Consider the following 19385-nt stretch of genomic DNA (forward strand, 5'->3'; position numbering starts at 1 on the left):
CCCCAGGGTTTCAGGTCTGTGAATCGCCAGGTTTACACACTTCACAGCACTCACCATAGCACATACCCTCCCCAATATCCATAACCTCACCACCCTCTCCCACCCCCTACCTCCAGCAACCCTCAGTTTGTTTTGAGAGTCAGAGTCACTCATGGTTTGTCTCCCTTCTGATCCTATCTTGTTTCACTTATTTTCTTCCAACGGCTGAAGCCCTCCATGTTGCAACTCGACTTCCTCATATCAGGGAGATCATATGATAATTGTCTTTCTCTGATTGACTTATTTCGCTAAGCATAATACTCTCTAGTTCCATCCACATCGTTGTAAGTGGCATGATTTCATTTCTTTTGATGACTGCATAGTATTCCATTATATATATATATATATATATATATATATATATATATATATATATATAACATCTTCGTTATCCATTCATCTGTTGATGGACCTCTAGGTTCTTTCCTTAGTTTGGCTTTTGTAGACATTGCTGCTATAAACATTCAGATGTGCGTGCTCCTTCGGATCACTACATTTGTATCTTTAGGGTAAATACCCAGTAGTGCAATTGCTGAGTCATAGAGTAGCTCTATTTTCAACTTTTTGAGGAACCTCCATGCTGTTTTCCAGAGGGGTTGCACCAGCTTGCATTCTCACCAACAGTGTAGGAGGGATCCCCTTTCTCCACATCCTCACCAACATCTGTCATTTCCTGACTTGTTAATTTTAACCATTCTGACTGATGTGAGGTAGTATCTCATTGTGGTTTTGATTTGTATTTCCCGGATGCCAAGGGATGTGGAGCATTTTTTCATATGTCTGTTGGCCATCTGGATGTCTTCTTTGCAGAAATGTCTGTTCACGTCCTCTGCCCATTTCTTGATTGGATTATTTATTCTTTGGGTGTTGAGTTTGCTAAGTTCTTTATAGATTTTGGACACTAGCCCTTTATCTGATATGTCGCTTGCAAATATCTTCTCCCATTCTGTCAGTTGTCTTTTGGTTTTGTTAACTGTTTCCTTTGCTGTGCAAAAGATTTTGATCTTGATGAAATCCCAGTAGTTCATTTTTGCCCTTGCTTCCCTTGCCTTTGGCGATGTTCCTAGGAAGACGTTGCTGCAGTTGAGGTCAAAGAGGTTGCTGCCTGTGTTCTCCTCAAGGATTTTGATGGATTCCTTTCTCACGTTTAGGTCCTTCATCCATTTTGAGTCTTATTTTTATGTGTGATGTAAGGAAATGGTCTAATTTCATTTTTCTGCATGTGGCTGTCCCATTTTCCCAACACCATTTATTGAAGAGGCTGTCTTTTTTCCATTGGACATTCCTTCCTGCTTTGTCGAAGATTAGTTGACCATAGAGTTGAGGGTCTATTTCTGGGCTCTCTATTCTGTTCCATTGATTTATGTGTCTGTTTTTGTGCCAGTACCATACTGTCTTGATGATGACAGTTTTGTAATAGAGCTTGAAGTCTGGGATTGTGATGCCACCAACTTTGGCTTTCTTTTTCAATATCCCTTTGCTATTCGAGATCTTTTCTGGTTCCATATAAATTTTAGGATTACTTGTTCAATTTCTTTGAAAAAAATGGATGGGATTTTGATAGAGATTGCATTAAATGTGTAGATTGCTTTAGGTAGCATAGACATTTTCACAATATTTATTCTTCCAATACAGGAGCATGCAACATTTTTCCATTTCTTTGTGTCTTCCTCAATTTTTTTTTTAAATATCTAAAAAAGGAGTTGAAAAAGTAAGGTGGTTTCTGTGTTTTTTGTGTTTGTCCTGATAGCATATAAATTTTACACTTGTGGTTCTTTTTGACGAGGTTCTTTCTTTATTTGCATATATATATATATATATTTTTCTCTTGCCATATACTTGTATCAGTCTTTTTATCTCTTTTTGTTTGTCTACTTCATAAATCTTACTTTGGGCCCCATCTGGGCTGAACCTTCTTTTTCATCTTCCCTTCCTTTCCTGTATCTCTCTCTCTCTTTTTTTTCCTTTTATTTCTTTTTCTTTTTCTCCTTCTACTTTCCTTTTTTTTTCTTTTTCTTTTTCATTTCTTTTGCCTCTCGTTTGGGTGGGGAATCCTGATTGCTCAGAAACGTTCCAGGGTGCACCTTGACTGCACCAGAGTTCATACATCTGGCTACATCTGTTCAATCATCTCCCACCAAAATGACTAGGAGGAGGAATGCCCAACAGAAGAAAAATACAGAGGATGGACCTTCTGCAACAGAGCTAATGGCTATCAACATAGACAATATGTCGGAAAGAGAATTCAGGCTAACAATTATCCAGGCAATAGCTAGGTTGGAAAAAGCCATGGATGACCAAACAGAACTGATTAGGGCCGAACTGAAAGCAACCAGACAGGATGTTCACAATGTTAGGGCAGAGCTTAAAGCTACCAGGGAGGAGGTCCACAATGCTCTCAATGAGTTCCAATCTAATCTAAACTCTCTCAAAGCTAGGGTAACTGAGACAGAAGAAAGAATTAGTGATCTGTAAGACAAACAGATAGAGAGAAAGGATCAGGAGGAAGCCTGGAACAAACAGCTTAGAAACCATGAAAACAGAATCAGGGAAATAAATGATGCCATGAAACGTTCCAACGTCAGAATTATTGGAATCCCTGAAGGGGAGGAGAAAGAAAGAAGTCTAGAAGATATCGTGGAACAAGTCCTTCATGAAAATTTCCGAATCTCGCGAATGAAACCAGCGTTCATGTACTAGAGCCTGAACGGTCTCCACCCAAGATTATACATTCCAAAAAAAAAAATCACGACACCTGATAGTCAAATTGAGGAATTATAATTGTAGGTATAATCTCTTGAAAGCCGCCAGGGCAAAGAGGCTCCTTACTTACAGAAGGAAGCCCATCAGAATAACTTCAGACCTGTCCACAGAGACCTGGCAAGCCAGAAGAGGCTGGCAAGATATATTCAGGGCACTAAATGAGAAGAACATGCAGCCAAGAATACTTTGTCCAGCAAGACTGACATTCAAAATGGATGGAGAGATAAAGAGTTTCCAAGACCGGCAAGGCTTAAAAGACTATGCAACCACCAAGCCGACACTGCAGGAAATATTAAGGGGGGGTTCTATAAAAGAGGAAAAATCCCAAGAATAGCATTGAACAGAAATATAGAGACAGTCTATAGAAAGGAAGACTTCAAAGGTAACTCGATGTCAATAAAAACGTATCTCTCAATAATCACTCTCAATGTGAATGGCCTAAATGCACCCATAAAATGGCACAGGGTTGCAGATTGGATAAAACTACAGGACCCATCCATATGTTGTCTACAAGAGACCCATTTTGAACCTAAAGATACACGCAGACTGAAAGTGAAGGGATGGAGAAGCATCTTTCATGCCAATGAGGCTCAAAAGAAGGCTGGGGTAGTGAATTATATCAGATATATTAGATATATTATATATATATTATATATAATTATATCAGATATATTAGACTTCAAGCTAAAGACTGTAGTCAGAGATACAGAAGGACATTACATAATCCTTAAAGGGACTATCCACCAAGATGACCTAACAATTGTAAATATCTATGCTTCCAATACGGGAGCAGCCAGTTACTTAAGAAAACTGTTAATCAAGATAAAGAATGATATTGATATGAATACACTAATTTAAGGAGATCTTAACACGCCTCTTTCAGAATTAGATAGATCATCGAAGCAGAAAATCAATAAAGAAACAAGAGCACTGAATGACACATTGGACCAGATGGACCTCATAGATATATACAGAACATTCCACCCTAAAACAACAGAATACTCATTCTTCTCAGGTGCACACTGAACCTTCTCCAGAATAGACCACATACTGGGTCACAAATCAGGACTCAACTGATACCAAAAGACTAAGATTATTCCCTGCATATTCTCAGATCACAATGCTTTGAAACTGGAGCTCAGTCACAAGGAAAAGTTCCGAAGGAGCTCAAACACCTGGAAGCTAAAGACCACCTTGCTTAAGAATGCTTGGATCAACCAGGAGATCGAAGAAGAACTGAAACAATTCATGGAAACCAATGAGAATGAAGACACTTCAGTCCAAAACCTATGGGATACAGCAAAGGCGGTCCTAAGGGGAAAATACATAGCCATCCAAGCCTCCCTCAAAAAAATTGAAAAATATAGAACACAACAGCTGTCTCTACACCTTAAAGAACTGGAGAATCAACAAAAAACCAAACCAAACCAACCAACTCCACAGATAAGAAGGGAAATCTACAAGATTAGAGCTGAGATCAATGAGGTAGAAACTAGAGCTACAGTAGACCGTATCAATGAAACTAGAAGCTGGTTTTTTGAAAGAATCAATAAGATCGATAAACCATTGGCCACACGAATCAAAAGAAAAGAGAGAAAGCCCAAATTCATAAAATTATGAATGAAAAGGGAGAGATCACAAATAACACCAAGGAAGTGGAAACAATCATCAGAAGTTATTATCAACAGTTATATGCCAGTAAGCTTAGCAACCTAGATGAAATGGATGCATTCCTGGAAAAATATAAACTACCAAAATTGAACCAGGAAGAAATCGACAACCTGAATAGACCGATATCTAATAACGAGATTGAAGCAGTGATCAAAAACCTCCCAAAAAACAAGAGCCCAGGACCTGACGGATTTCCTGGGGAAATCTACCAAACCTTCAAAGAAGAAATAGCACCTATTCTCCTGAAGCTGTTTCAAAAAATTGAAGCAGAAGGAAAACTTCCAGACTCTTTCTATGAAGCCAGCATTACCCTGATCCCCAAACCAGGCAAGGACCATACCAAAAAGGAGAATTTTAGACCAATATCACTGATGAATATGGATGCTAAGATTCTCAACAAGATCCTAGCCAACAGGATCCAACAGCACATTAAAAAGATTATCCACCATGATCAGGAGGGATTCATCCCTGGGCTACAAGGATGGTTCAACATTCGCAAATCAATCAATGTGATACAACAAATTAATATGAGAAGAGAGAAGAACCACATGGTCCTCTCAATTGATGCAGAAAAAGCATTTGACAAAATCCAGCATCCGTTCCTGATTAAAACGCTTCAAAGTATAGGGATAGAGGGAACATTCCTGAACCTCATCAAATCTATCTATGAAAGACTCACAGCAAATATCATCCTCAATGGGAAAAAGCTTGCAGAGAGAAATAAAAGGTATCCAAATTGGTAATGAAGAAGTCAAACTCTCTCTCTTTGCAGATGACATGATTCTTTATATGGAAAACCCAAAAGACTCCACCCCCAAACTACTAGAACTCATACAGCAATTCAGCAGCGTGGCAGGATACAAAGTCAATGTGCAGAAATCAGTGGCTTTCTTATACACTAACAGTGAAAATACAGAAAGGGAAATTAGAGAATCGATCCCATTTACTATAGCACCAAGAACCATAAGATACCTTGGAATAAACATAACCAAAGAGGTAAAGGATCTGTACTTGAGGAATTACAGAACACTCATGAAAGAAATTGAAGAAGACACAAATAGATGGAAGACCATTCCATGCTCTTGGATCGGAAGAATAAACGTTGTTAAAATATCTATACTGCCTAGAGCAATCTATACTTTTAATGCCATCCCGATCATAATTCTACCGGCATTCTTCAAAGAGCTGGAGCAAATAATCCTAAAATTTGTATGGAATCAGAAGAGACCCCGAATCGCTAAGGATATGTTGAAAAACAAAAATAAAGCTGGTGGCATCACGTTACCTGATTTCAAGCTTTATTACAAAGCTATGATCACCAAGACAGCATGGTACTGGCATAAAAACAGACACATAGACCAGTGGGACAGAGTAGAGAGCCCAGATATGGACCCTCAACTCTATGGTCAATTAATCTTTGACAAAACAGGAAAAAATATACAGTGGAAAAAAGACAGTCTCTTCAATAAATGGTGCTGGGAAAACTGGACAGCTATATGTAGAAGAATGAAACTCGACCATTCTCTTACAGCGTACACAAAGATCAACTCAAAATGGATAAAAGACCTCAACGTGAGACAGGAATCCATCAGAATCCTAGAGGAGAACATAGGCAGTAATCTCTTTGATATCAGCCACAGCAACTTCTTTCAAGATACGTCTCCAAAGGCAAAGGAAACAAAAGCGAAAATAAACTTCTGTGACTTCATCAAAATCAAAAGGCTTCTGCACAGCAAAGGAAACAGTCAAAAAAACAAAGAGGCAACCCACGGAATGGGAGAAGATATTTGCAAATGACAGTAGAGACAAAAGGTTGATATCCAGGATCTATAATGAACTCCTCAAACTCAACCCACACGAAACAGGCAAACACATCAAAAAATGGGCAGAAGATATGAACAGACACTTCTCCAATCAAGACATACAAATGGCTATCAGACACATGAAAAAATGCTCATCATCTTTCGCTTCCAGGTGTTTGAGTTCCTTCGGAACTTTTCCTTGTGACTGAGCTCCAGTTTCAAAGCATTGTGATCTGAGAATATGCAGGGAATAATCTCAGTCTTTTGGTATTGGTTGAGTCCTGATTTGTGACCTGGTATGTGGTCTATTCTGGAGAAGGTTCCGTGTGCACTTGAGAAGAATGAGTATTCTGTTGTTTTAGGGTGGAATGTTCTGTATATATCTATGAGATCCATCTGGTCCAATGTTCGTTCAATGCTCTTGTTTCTTTATTGATTTTCTGCTTCGATGATCTGTCTAATTCTGAAAGAGGCGTGTTAAGATCTCCTACGATTACTGTATTCATATCAATATGACTCTTTATCTTGATTAACAGTTTTCTTAAGTAATTGGCTGCTCCCATATTGGGAGCATAGATATTTACAATTGTTAGATCATCTTGGTGGATAGTCCCTTTAAGGATTATGTAGTGTCCTTCTGTATCTCTGACTACAGTCTTTAGTTTGAAGTCTAATTTATCTGATATGAGAATCGCTACCCCAGCCTTCTTTTGAGGCCCATTGGCATGAAAGATGCTTCTCCACCCCTTCACTTTCAGTCTGCGTGTATCTTTAGGTTCAAAATGGGTCTCTTGTAGACAGCATATGGATAGGTCCTGTCGTTTTATCCAATCTACAATTCCTCAAGAAATTAAAAATAGAGCTTCCCTACGACCCTGCAATTGCACTCCTGGGTATTTACCCCAAAGATACAGATGTCGTGAAAAGAAGGGCCATCTGTACGCCAATGTTTATAGCAGCAATGGGCACAGTCGCCAAACTATGGAAAGAAACAAGATGCCCTTCAACGGATGAATGGATAAGGAAGATGTGGTCCATATACACTATGGAGTATTATGCCTCCATCAGAAAGGATGAATACCCAACTTTTGTAGCAACATGGACGGGACTGGAAGAGATTATGCTGAGTGAAATAAGTCAAGCAGAGAGAGTCAATTATCATATGGTTTCACTTATTTGTGGAGCATAACAAATAGCATGGAGGACAAGGGGCGTTAGAGAGTAGTAGGGAATTTGGGTAAATTGGAAGGGGAGGTGAACCATGAGAGACTACGGACTCTGAAAAACAGTCTGAGGGGTTTGAAGTGGCGGGTGGGTGGGAGGTTGGGGTACCAGGTGGTGGGTACTATAGAGGGCACGACTTGCATGGAGCACTGGGTGTGGTGAAAAAAATAATGAATACTGTTTTTCTGAAAATAAATAAATTGGAAAAAAAATGCTTATCATCATTAGCCCTCAGGGAGATTCAAATTAAAACCACATTGAGATATCACCTTGTACCAGTTAGAATGGCCAAAATTATCAAAACATTAAACAACATGTGTTGGAGGGGATGTGGAGAAAGGGGAACCCTCTTACACTGTTGGTGGGAATGCAAGTTGGTGCAGCCTCTTTGGAGAACAGTGTGGAGATTCCTCAAGAAATTAAAAATAGAACTTCCCTATGACCCTGCAATTGCACTTCTGGGTATTTACCCCAAAGATACAGATGTCGTGAAAAGAAGGGCCATCTGTACGCCAATGTTTATAGCAGCAATGGGCACAGTCGCCAAACTATGGAAAGAAACAAGATGCCCTTCAACGGAAGAATGGATAAGGAAGATGTGGTCCATGTACACTATGGAGTATTATGCCTCCATCAGAAAGGACGAATACCCAACTTTTGTAGCAACATGGACGGGACTGGAAGAAATTATGCTGAGTGAAATAAGTCAAGCAGAGAGAGTCAATTATCATATGGTTTCACTTATTTGTGGAGCATAACAAATAGCATGGAGGACAAGGGACGTTAGAGAGGAGTAGGGAATTTGGGTAAATTGGAAGGGGAGGTGAACCATGAGAGACTATGGACTCTGAAAAACAATCTGAGGGGTTTGAAGTGGCGGGGGGTGGGAGGTTGGGGTACCAGGTCGTGGGTATTATAGAGGGCACGGCTTGCATGGAGCACTGGGTGTGGTGGAAAAATAATGAATAATGTTTTTCTGAAAATAAATAAATTGAAAATAAATAAATAAATAAATGATAAATAAATAAATAAATTTAAAAAATATATAAAAGAGGGGTGCCTGGGTGGTTCAGTGGGTTATGCTGTTGCTTTCTGCTCATGTCATGATCTCAGGGTCCTGGGATAGAGCCCCACATTGGGTTCTCTGCTCAGCAGGGAGCCTGCTCCTGTCTCTCTCTCTCTTTCTCTCTGCCTGTCTCTCCACCTACTTGTGATCTCTCTCTGTCAAATAAATAAATAAACATCTTTTAAAAAAGAAAAAAAAAGAAAGATTTAAGGAATGGGAGTATATTTTGTTGAGGGTAAGAGAAGGTAATTTTGTCCTAAATGAAATGGTTGTTTGGAAAGAAATGGCTTATGACAAAACCTGAATGCAAAAGCAAGTTTAGAAGGTTCATGAGAGGAAATCTTCAAAAAAGGAATTTTAAGCATGATCAGGACAGACTAAGATTAACGGTATACACAAAAAAGAGGGCCTAAAAGAATGAGTAGTTTTGTCTTAAAGTGAAAATGTCTGGTTACACCAGAACATGAAAGGAGATAAACCTGAGGGTATATAGTAAGTCATAGAAGGCTTGACTTTTATTTGCCTTGGTTTATAGCTTTAAAAGGAAACACTGAAATATGTTTAAAAATTTAACCATAATAGATCAGTTTTGGTGGATTTATTCACAAGAGGAGAAAAAAGACTAATGAATCTTTTCCTTAAAATGTTTCTGTTCAAATGAGGCATAATACTTAAGAAAGAAAGACTAAAGCCCTGTGTCATGGCGAATCTATATTGATGATCCACACAAGTACAAAGTTTTCCTGGATTAATTAATCTGCTATTAAAAAGAAAATGTAAATGGTTTTCTCTCTGTTTAAAAGGGCAAAGTTTTCTTAGGTTAGTTGATCTATCAATGGTTTTCTCTTTGCCTGCCCAGAGAAAACCCAGTTTTTATGTTTTGTTTTATTCTTGTATAAAACAAGTTCTGTCTTAAAGGAGATTCATATAAAAACTTTCAGTACAAATACAGGTCTTTGATATGTTAAAATCCTGGGAACTAAAATGGGTAAAAATTTCCAGAAGTAAAAGCTGCATCTGGAGTAAACCAGAATTAGTAACATGAGACTAGATGAACTGAAGGAAGTTGTAATGTTGTGTCTCTTAATGTTTTGTCTTATTTTAAACATTGCTGGTTCTCAAATGTTTGCTCTTCCAGACTGGGGATATTTTTTTCTTAAGATATCTGTGACTTACAAAAATGTAAAAATACTTATTTGCAAACAGATTAGAACATTCAATGGACATCCCCTATAATTCACAAGGACTAGCCATTGTCAAAAGAGCTAATGGTACTCTTAAATAATATCTCAAAAATTAAAAGAGGGGGAGATACTATAGGAAACAGTGATATACTCTCCCCATATGCATTTAATTTTAACTCTTTATATTTTAAAATTTTTTGAATGTCAACGATATAGGTCGCACAGCAGCTGAACGCTTTTGGCATTCTGATTTTTTCCACTTCCATATGCCCGGTGAAAAGATCCTTTGACCGGAGTATGGAAGGGTCCTGATCCTGTCCTCTGCAGAGGTTGTGGGGTTTTGTTTGTGTTTTTCCGCAGGATGAGGACACCTCACGCTGGATGCCAGAAAGGTGGTGCCGAATCCTCGGGTCTCCAACAGAGGATGGCTTCGCCTCACATTGAACAGCCAGAACAGACGGAGAAGAAGACATCTCCCCCACTTACAGTCAGAGGGATGTTTCATGCAGAACTCTGAAAACGGGTTGCTGCCCTGGGACCAATTGGAGTGCAAATAGCCAGGAGTGGTTATACTGCCACAAAAAGACTGTAATCTAATTTTGCAGGCCTGTGTTCCTAGACCTTTTTTACTGATAGTGGGCTCGGGATCAATAGTTCTCACCTCTTTCCAACGGGGACATCTATTGTATAATAACCTTTGTGACCATTGTGTGTTAACAAATTGTCTACCTGTGTCCCTGCCTTCGTCAGGCACAGGTCCCATGATAGTATTTGTAACTATGCAACCTCCATATGTGTTCCTCCCGGAGGAAGTGGAGGATCCCTGGTATGCCAATTATGGGTATCAGTTAGCATTAGAATTACAGGCACAGGTGAAAAGAGTTAAGCTCTTTATACGGTTACTTATTTTTGGGATAACTGTATTAATTTCTCTAATTACTATGGCTACTGTTTCTACTATAGCTCTTTTGCAATCTGTACAAACTGCCACACATGTAAATTCTTTAGCCCAAAATATATCTAATGCCTTGGCTACTCAGGAGCATATAGACCAAAAAATTTTAAGCTGGTTGGAAGGATTGGAAGAAGCAGTAGAATTTGCGGGGGGGGGGGGCAATTATCGGTGCTAAGAACTCAGATGTCTTTAGTATGTCATGGAGGATTTCAACATATCTGCATCACTCCTTTGAAAGCCTTGAATTATTCTTGAGATGTTGTTAAACATCATTTGCAAAGAATATGGCTTCATAGTAATGTAAGTCTAGATCTTGCAGAGTTGCAAAAGGAAATTGCTAATATAAGACATTCACAACTAGATGTACAAAATCCTGCTGCTATAGTATCTCAGATTTTGGATAGGTTGCACGGGTTTAATCCTGGAAATATAATGAAATATTCCTTTTGGATTTTTATCATTATATTCATTGCCTTGGCTATATTGCTCATGGGATGGAGAGTTTCCTTGTTTTGTACAGGACAACAACGACTGCAGGCTCAGGCACAAATTCATATGCTTGCTTTATTTAAAAAAGAAGGGGGAGGTGTTGGAGGCTACGGCATGGTTGGAGTCGTGGATCAAACCAGGCCCTGACTTGTGTCTCCTTTAAAGTTCGGACACCTTGACAAGGGGTTAAGGACGGGAAAGTTGAGTAACACTGAGAAAGGGTCTGTGCTATGTGTCATGCGCTCGCCTATGTGACTTCCCACACGCTCTCCCTACAGAAGGGAACAATGTCGTCAGGGTCATGAATTCTAAGTTGGTCCTTGTTCCTGTACCTCCCATAACCCACTCCCTGGTGGACTGTCCTGCTAATGGCTTTAGCTGAGACTACCTGGCATCACAATGTTTGCTTGTAGTTAATGTAAACTTGTTATAGAAACTTGCGGTCATCTGACTAGGTACTGATGTATTATTCCTCCTATTGTGTTCTGCCTTATAAATGATTATAAGATGTGGAATAAAATTGGCACTGTTGGACATCCTCCTCAGTGTCCCTCCTGCCCCCATCTCTTTGTCTCTTAATTTCTTTTCACCATCCTCTTACCCTCACGTTTTCTTGGTCGATTTGTCACACTGGCCACAACAAATACTTATTACATGACGCTGCAGAGAACATTTGACAACGCTTTCTGTGCAAGAAAGAGTGACGAAATGAGTTTGTGACTATAACTAAAATTCAAGATGAAATAAGAGAAAATATTGACAAAGTTTACTCCATGAAAATGAAAACAAAGTTTTCATGGCAAAAAGCACCATAAGTTAAAGGACAAATGACAAACCATGAGGAAATTAATACAATTAAATTTATACAAAGTTAATAAAAGAATAAAAGTTTATAATTTTTCTGTTGACAAAGCTGTGAAAGAAAGCAGGCAATCATACATTTCTGGTAAGATGTAAAATACAACCATTTCATTGGGGAATTTGGAAATATTGAACAAAAGTTCATAGGCATTTGTCTTTCAACCTAGCAAAAATACTTTCAGAAATTTACTTTAAAGGTACAGTCTCAACACTTTGAAAAAATTATGCCAAAGTTATTCATTGGGTAACTGCAAAATGTGAAATTACATAAATATCCAGACATAGTAGACTGCTTAAGTAAATGATGACACATGCTCACAATGGAGGACTATACACTGTAAAATAGATGTGAGAGGCAAAATCAATTGTGTTTATATACTAGCAATTCACAATTGGAAACTGAAATATTAAAAAAAGTATCATTTATTATAGCCATAACTACCATATAAAAAAAAAAACCCTTTAGGATACATAGTGAACATTTTTCTAAAAATATGAAGGATTTGTATGCTGAAAAAAATAAAACTTTAATGAGAGAGTTGAAGAAGAACTAAATACATGGGGAGGTATACCATGTGCATAGATTAGAAGACTTAATATATATAAGATGTCAAAAGATCTCCAAAGGCTAAGTAGATTCAGTGTAATCCCAATGAAAATCCAGGAGGACTTTTCATAGAAATCGATAAACTGGTTACAAAATTCATATAGGAAGGTAAAGGGCATACCATTGCCAGACCAGTTTGGAAAAGAGTTTTAACACTACTATGAAACTTCAATGACAAGACAGCAGAGTATTAGTGAATTCATAGATACATAGCTAAGAGGAAAATAATTCAGAGCTAATGTGACACATAAGTGCTTAACTAATTTCTTTTTTTTTCCAATTTATTTATTTTCAGAAAAACAGTATTCATTATTTTTTCACCACACCCGGTGCTCCATGCAAGCCGTGCCCTCTATAATACCCACCACCTGGTACCCCAACCTCCCACCCCCTCGCCACTTCAAACCCCTCAGATTGTTTTTCAGAGTCCATAGTCTCTCATGGTTCACCTCCCCTTCCAATTTACCCAAAAGCACATACCCTCCCCAATGTCCATAGCCCTACCCCCCTTCTCCCAACCCCCCCCCCCCCCCAGCAACCCACAGTTTGTTTCATGAGATTAAGAGTCACTTATGGTTTGTCTCCCTCCCTATCCCATCTTGTTTCATGGATTCTTCTCCTACCCACTTAAGCCCCTATGTTGCATCACCACTTCCTCATATCAGGGAGATCATATGACAGTTGTCTTTCTCCACTTGACTTATTTCGCTAAGTGCTTAACTAATTTCTAACATGTTACCAAAGTAATCCAATAAACAGAAAATAGATTTTTCAACAAATGATATGTTGTACATCTATGTGAAGAAAACAACAACAACAAATAAAAAAGTAAAAATCAATACTAACCACCATATATACAAACTAATTAAAAATGTCTTATAGGTCATAAATGTATAACTTAAAAAATGAAAGTTCTGGATGAAAATACAGAAGAAATTTTTTGTGACCTTGGGTTTGGCAAAAATTGCTCAACTAGGACACAAAAAACAAGTTCATAAAAGAAAGGTTTGAGAAACTGCACTTCCTCAAATTTGACATTTCTTATCTTGCAAGACTTAAAAAAAAAAAAAAGAAAATAGGAAATGTCAAGAAAATGGAAGGAAAAGCCATGTACTAGAAGAAAATACTTTCAAAAGACAAATCAGGGATAAGACTAGTGTTCAGAGTACTAAGAGAAATGTCACAAGTCAGTAAGGAAATAAACCCAATTTAACAATGGAAAAGACAAATAGTAGAATTTAGGCTAAAATCACCTGAAAGTTACTTCTCTGAATTTTATTTTAATTTATTATTTATTATTTCTCTTTAAGAAAAATTTTTTGAGGAAAAACATTATACAAAATGATAGGTCAATGTTCTTCAAGAAAAATAATCAATGCCATTAACAAAACAAGCAAAATGCAAGGAGAATAAAAAGGAGAGAGAGAGGCAGAGGCAGAGGCAGAGGAGGGCAATGCTGGACTTAACCCCAGGACCCTGGGTCATGTCCTGAGCTGAAGGCTTAACTGACTGAAACACCCAGGTGCCCAGGCGTTTTAGACTTTTAATGGAAGGAAAATAGAAAAACAACAACAAACCAAAATACATGGCAGAGGAGCAGCCTGAGTTCAGAGATGTAGAGAGATGAAAATGGCACTGCTACAATTTTACAATAATATTCAAAAAAGTAGGAATGAAACTTAATAATTTGTTTGAGTAGTTCAGGGAATTGAGGTTGCAGGGTATATGGATTTTAGAAAAACTGGAGACAGACAGGCACTTGCAGGGAGAAACAGGAGGTGAGCTTTGCTCACCTTGGACAGATGTTGTCAAACACATTCACCTGATCAGATGATTCAAGTAGAACTTGTTAATGCAATAATAAAAGCTCCATAGGCTGGAGGAAGAGTGTGAACCTTAGGAATATATAAGGGGTATTTTTGTGTCTTCTCCAGAACCCCACAAAATTCTTACATGGAAGATCAGGGACAATCTAGAGAAAGCTGCCCTTGGTTCTGCAGGAGGGGAACAAGAGCTATGATCCATCCAGACCTAATCTACCCATCATAGAAAAAAGTGACTTCATTGCAGAGGAAGGCCCTGGTGGAATCCCATGGCAGTTGAAGGAAGGCAAAGGAGACAATCACTGAAACTTTGCCCAGAAGATCTCCCCTCTGTCCAAAAGTAACACGCTTTCATCTGCTCAAGGATGGGCATCCAACCCTCAGCTTGAAGTTGGTGGGAACCTCCTGCAGATGGGGGAGGGAGACAGGATTGAAAATGTTCCACCTCTGGAAAAGAGGCAGGAATACTTGGAAGGCCATGTCTTTAAGACCCAGTTTCACTGTATCTGCTTAAAATTGGGACTTAGTAAAAATACCAGAGAATATCTGCTTCCCTGACCTTTTACCACCACATTAGCAAACCTTGGGCAAAAGGCACAGTGGGACAGAGCTCAGAGAGCTTCGAGAAACAGACTCTTTCTGGGGAGCAGAACAAGGAGAGGACTCAAAGACAGGTGAAGAGACAAAGACAAAATACACTAGAGAACTTTTAGGTGTCTGGACTCTGATAAGAACAAATTCAAACCCTCATAACATAACAACAACAAACTTCAAATCTAGCCTACTCCTGACTATTTAAACCTAAGTGACCCAAAGTCACTTTATCTTTATCTTACCTCTGTGGGGACTAGGTTGGCTATTGGACAAGTGAATTTTTTGTGTTTCTCCATCTATAAGAAGTTTTCTGGGAAGGAAGCCATCCCAATGTGTACAATATTATACAGTGAATGAATGAATGAATGAATGATGGAAATTACAAAGCCTTTAGAGTGATAGAGAAATTGTTTGAATTCTTGCTCAGCCACTTAACTGCCACAATCCAAGGAAGTTACTCAGTCTTTCTCACAGGGTTGTCAGGGACTGAAGAACGTTACATACAGGACGAGTCTAGCACAGGGTCAATACATCACAGGGTCCTTTCCCCTTACAAAGGAACTTCTTCACTGACCCAGCTCAGCCACCACAGGAACTCAGGGACTCTTTAAATGTCACAACTTACATTGTCCTCCAAACAACAGTAAAGTTTGCTTTCTTTTGAAAAACTAAGAATTGTGAATAGGAAGAGAGTACAGGATAGGAAAACAAAGGATTTTTTTTTCCTCCAATTTTTTTCTTACTCACAGCAGAGTGTTATAACATCATAACACATAAAGTAATAACTACAGTAATTGTTCAAATTCTACCAAACTTATGGATTTTCTTCAGACTACTGATCTATAAAAAAAGTATAAAGTTGTGTATAAAGTTCATTTTATAAAGTATATAAAATGCATAAAGTTCTGCATAAAGTTGTGGGATTATTATCTCATTGTTATTTTATACAGTAATAAGTTGTTTCTTCCAGTTTTCCTGATAGCCTTATACTTCCCCCACATTCTTACCAAATATAGTGAGAATTTGTTTGAATTCTTGCTCAGCCACTTAATTGCCACAATCCAGGATGTTATTCAGTCTTTCTCATGGGGTTGTCGGGGACTGAAGAACATTACATACAGGACGGGTCTAGCACAGGGTCAACACATCACAGAGTCCTTTCCCATTACAACTGAACTGCTTCACTGACCCAGCTCAGCTAACACAGGAACTCAGGGACTCTTCAAATGTCACAACTTACATTGTCCTCCAAACAACAGTAATGTTTGCTTTCTTCTGAAAAACTAAGAATTGTGAATAGGAAGAGAGTCCAAGGTAGTAAAACAAAGGATTTGTTTCCTCCACCATTTTTCTTACCCACAACAGAGTGTTGTCACATCATAACACCTAAAGTAATAACTATAGTAATTGTTCAAATTCTTCCAAATTTGTGAATTTTCTTCAGACTACTGATCTATAAAATGTATAATGTTGTGTATAAAGTTCATTTTATAAAGTATATAAAATGCATAAAGTCCTGCATAAAGTTGTGGGATTATTATGTCATCATTATTATATACAGTAATACATCTTTTCTTCCGTTTTTCTGATAGCTTTATACTCTCCATACTGTTACCAAATATGGTGAGAAAGCCATTAACTCAGAGAGAAAGAGATTTCAAGGATAGGTGGGCTTGAAGTAAAACCTAAAGGAAAAAAGTGAAAGTGTTGTCCCCAAAAGGAAGATAACGTTGAGTTATTGTAACAGGGGTGTTTTGGGATCTGAGAGTTTTCTATGCCAGGAACATAGTAAAATGCCACTGAAACATATCTTACTGTGAAAGTCTTTCATTGGTTTTAAAACAAAACTTCCTCCCCAGTCCTGCCTCTGAAGAACAAGTTTGCTACCACCTCCCCAGTCCTGATGTATGCCCATTTTGGAGAAAATTCTGACTACTCCAGGGCAACGCCAATCCCATGAATGGACATGTGTCTCCAGCTTGATTTGTAGGTTGACTAAACTCCTGTCTCTTTGGTTCACTGTTTTCATGTCCACTGTCAATTTATGCAATTGCCTCTGACTTCTCTCCTTTGCTTTTCAAATGAAGATAGAATTTCTCAGGATCGAGTCTCTTTTGCCAGGACAGCAGACAGAAGCATGCACATATGATGCAGGCTCTCTAGGGTCCTTGGAGAGTCGATTCGACAGTGCTACCAACAAAAAGGAGAACAGCTGGAACAAATCCTGGATAGCTCATCCAGGATTATGAACGACACAAACCCAGTTCCTGCTTGGGTTCAGATAAGAAAGACAACAGAGTCTTTTCCTTGATAACCCTTAATGTCATGAAGTCTCAGGAAACCCTGCTATTGTGCATGCTGGGATCTTGCAATGTCATTGTGCATGCTGGGATCTTGCAATGTCACAAAGTCAGAAGGGATCTGTAAGCAAACCTTCTCCATTACTAACCCTCAACTCCTTTCTCACTTGAGCAGCCACAGCAGACCCTTTCCAGCTCTTAATCACAGCTTCATAAGCTGTTGGAACAGGAAGGGCCTTTTGCACATACTAGCTTAATGCTCACACAGCAGATGGGATGTGGGAAACCAGGAAGGGCAAATGCTTTTTCAAAGCTAGTTATCCACAGAGGCAAGGCCACAGTATATTTCCAAAGATCACAGAATAGCTTCCAACAGGCTTCTTCTTTCAGCAAAGCAGAGGGTTTGTTTAAACCAATTTGAGTTTTGGAGGAGTCAAGATGGCGGAGAAGTAGCAGGCTGAGACTACCTCAGCTAGCAGGAGATCAGCTAGAGAGCTTATCTAAAGATTGCAAACACCTGCAAATCCATCGGCAGATCGAAGAGTAGAAGAACAGCAATTCTAGAAACAGAAAAACAAACACTTTCTGAAAGGTAGGACTGGCGGAGAAGTGAATCCAAAGCGACGGGAAGATAGAACCCGGGGAGAGGGGCCGGCTCCCTGCAAGCGGCGGAGCAAAGGAGCACAAAATCAGGACTTTTAAAAGTCTGTTCCACTGAGGGACATCACTCTCGAGGCTAAACGGGGGCAAAGCCCACGCGGGGTCGGCGTGACCTCAGGTCCCGCGGGGTCACAGAAGGATCGGGGGTGTCTGAGTGTCGCAGAGCTTGCGGATATTGGAACGGGAAAGCCGGCTGCAGAGACAGAGCCAACAGTAAGCTCGCAGCTCGGAGTTGCCTTGAACGGGTTGCAAGCTCGGTGAGCTCGGAGCGCGGCTGGAGGTTAGGCAGACGTGAGTTACTAGGAGCTGTTCGCTGAGAGCGCACTGGGGAGCGGGGCCCCGGGCTCTCGGCTCCTCCGGGCCGGAGACCAGGAGGCCGCCATTTGTATTCCCGTCCTCCGGAACTCTACGGAAAGCGCTCAGGGAACAAAAGCTCCTGAAAGCAAAGCTGAGCAGAACACTCAGCCCGGCCCCTGGTAAGGGCGGTGTAATTCCGCCTGGGGCAAAGACACTTGAGAATCACTACACCAGGCCCCTCCCCCAGAAGATCAACAAGAAATCCAGGCAAGACCAAGTTCACCTACCAAGGAGTGCAGTTTCAATACCAAGGAGAGAGCAGCAGAATTCCAGAGGAGGAGAAAACAAACCACGGAACTCGTGGCTTTCTGCCTGTGATTTTTTAGTCTTGCAGTTAATTTAATTTTTTTCTTTTTCATTTTTTTTTCTCTTCTTCTGCTAAAATTTTTTATAACTTTTACCCTCTTCTTTTTTAACGTTTTTTAACTAGATTATCTAATATATATATATTTTTCTTTTATGCTTTTCTTTATTCATTTTCTTCTTTTTATTCTTTTTTTTCTTTCTTTATTTTTGAACCTCTTTTTATCCCCAAATCAGAAGAGATCCTAATCTCTTCAATCTTTTCTTTTCTTTTTTAGATTTTATTTATTTATTTGAGAGAGAGAGACAGTGAGAGAGAGCACGAGCGAGGAGAAGGTCAGAGAGCGAAGCAGACTCCCCATGGAGCTGGGAGCCTGATGCGGGACTCGATCCCGGGACTCCAGGATCACGCCCTGAGCCGAAGGCAGTCGTCCAACCAACTGAGCCACCCAGGCGTCCCAATCTTTTTTTTTCTTAATTCTTTTTTAAATTCTTGATTGAATTTTTAATTCAATCTCTTTTTTTAATTCTTTTTTTCTTTATTTTCTTTCTTTCTTTTTGAACCTCTTTTTATCCCCAAATCAGAAGAGATCCCAATCAGAAGAGATTGGGAGATCCCAAACAAAGGAGATCCCAATCAGAGGAGATTTCTCCCCCCTCACGATTTGGGATCTCTTCTGATTTGGT

General features: G+C 39.3%; 1 gene segment (V, D, J or C); it reads left to right on the forward strand.

Annotated features, from left to right (window-relative positions):
* Positions 1–19385, forward strand: part of LOC122904685 — a 65256-nt gene that overhangs the window by 11167 nt on the left and 34704 nt on the right. The window contains 1 exon segment of the C gene segment in view: positions 12766–12769. Within this exon segment, the coding sequence occupies positions 12766–12769 (4 nt within the window).

This window comes from Neovison vison, chromosome 4 (genome assembly GCF_020171115.1).
Source record: "Neovison vison isolate M4711 chromosome 4, ASM_NN_V1, whole genome shotgun sequence".
NCBI classification, from domain to species: Eukaryota; Metazoa; Chordata; class Mammalia; order Carnivora; family Mustelidae; genus Neogale; species Neogale vison.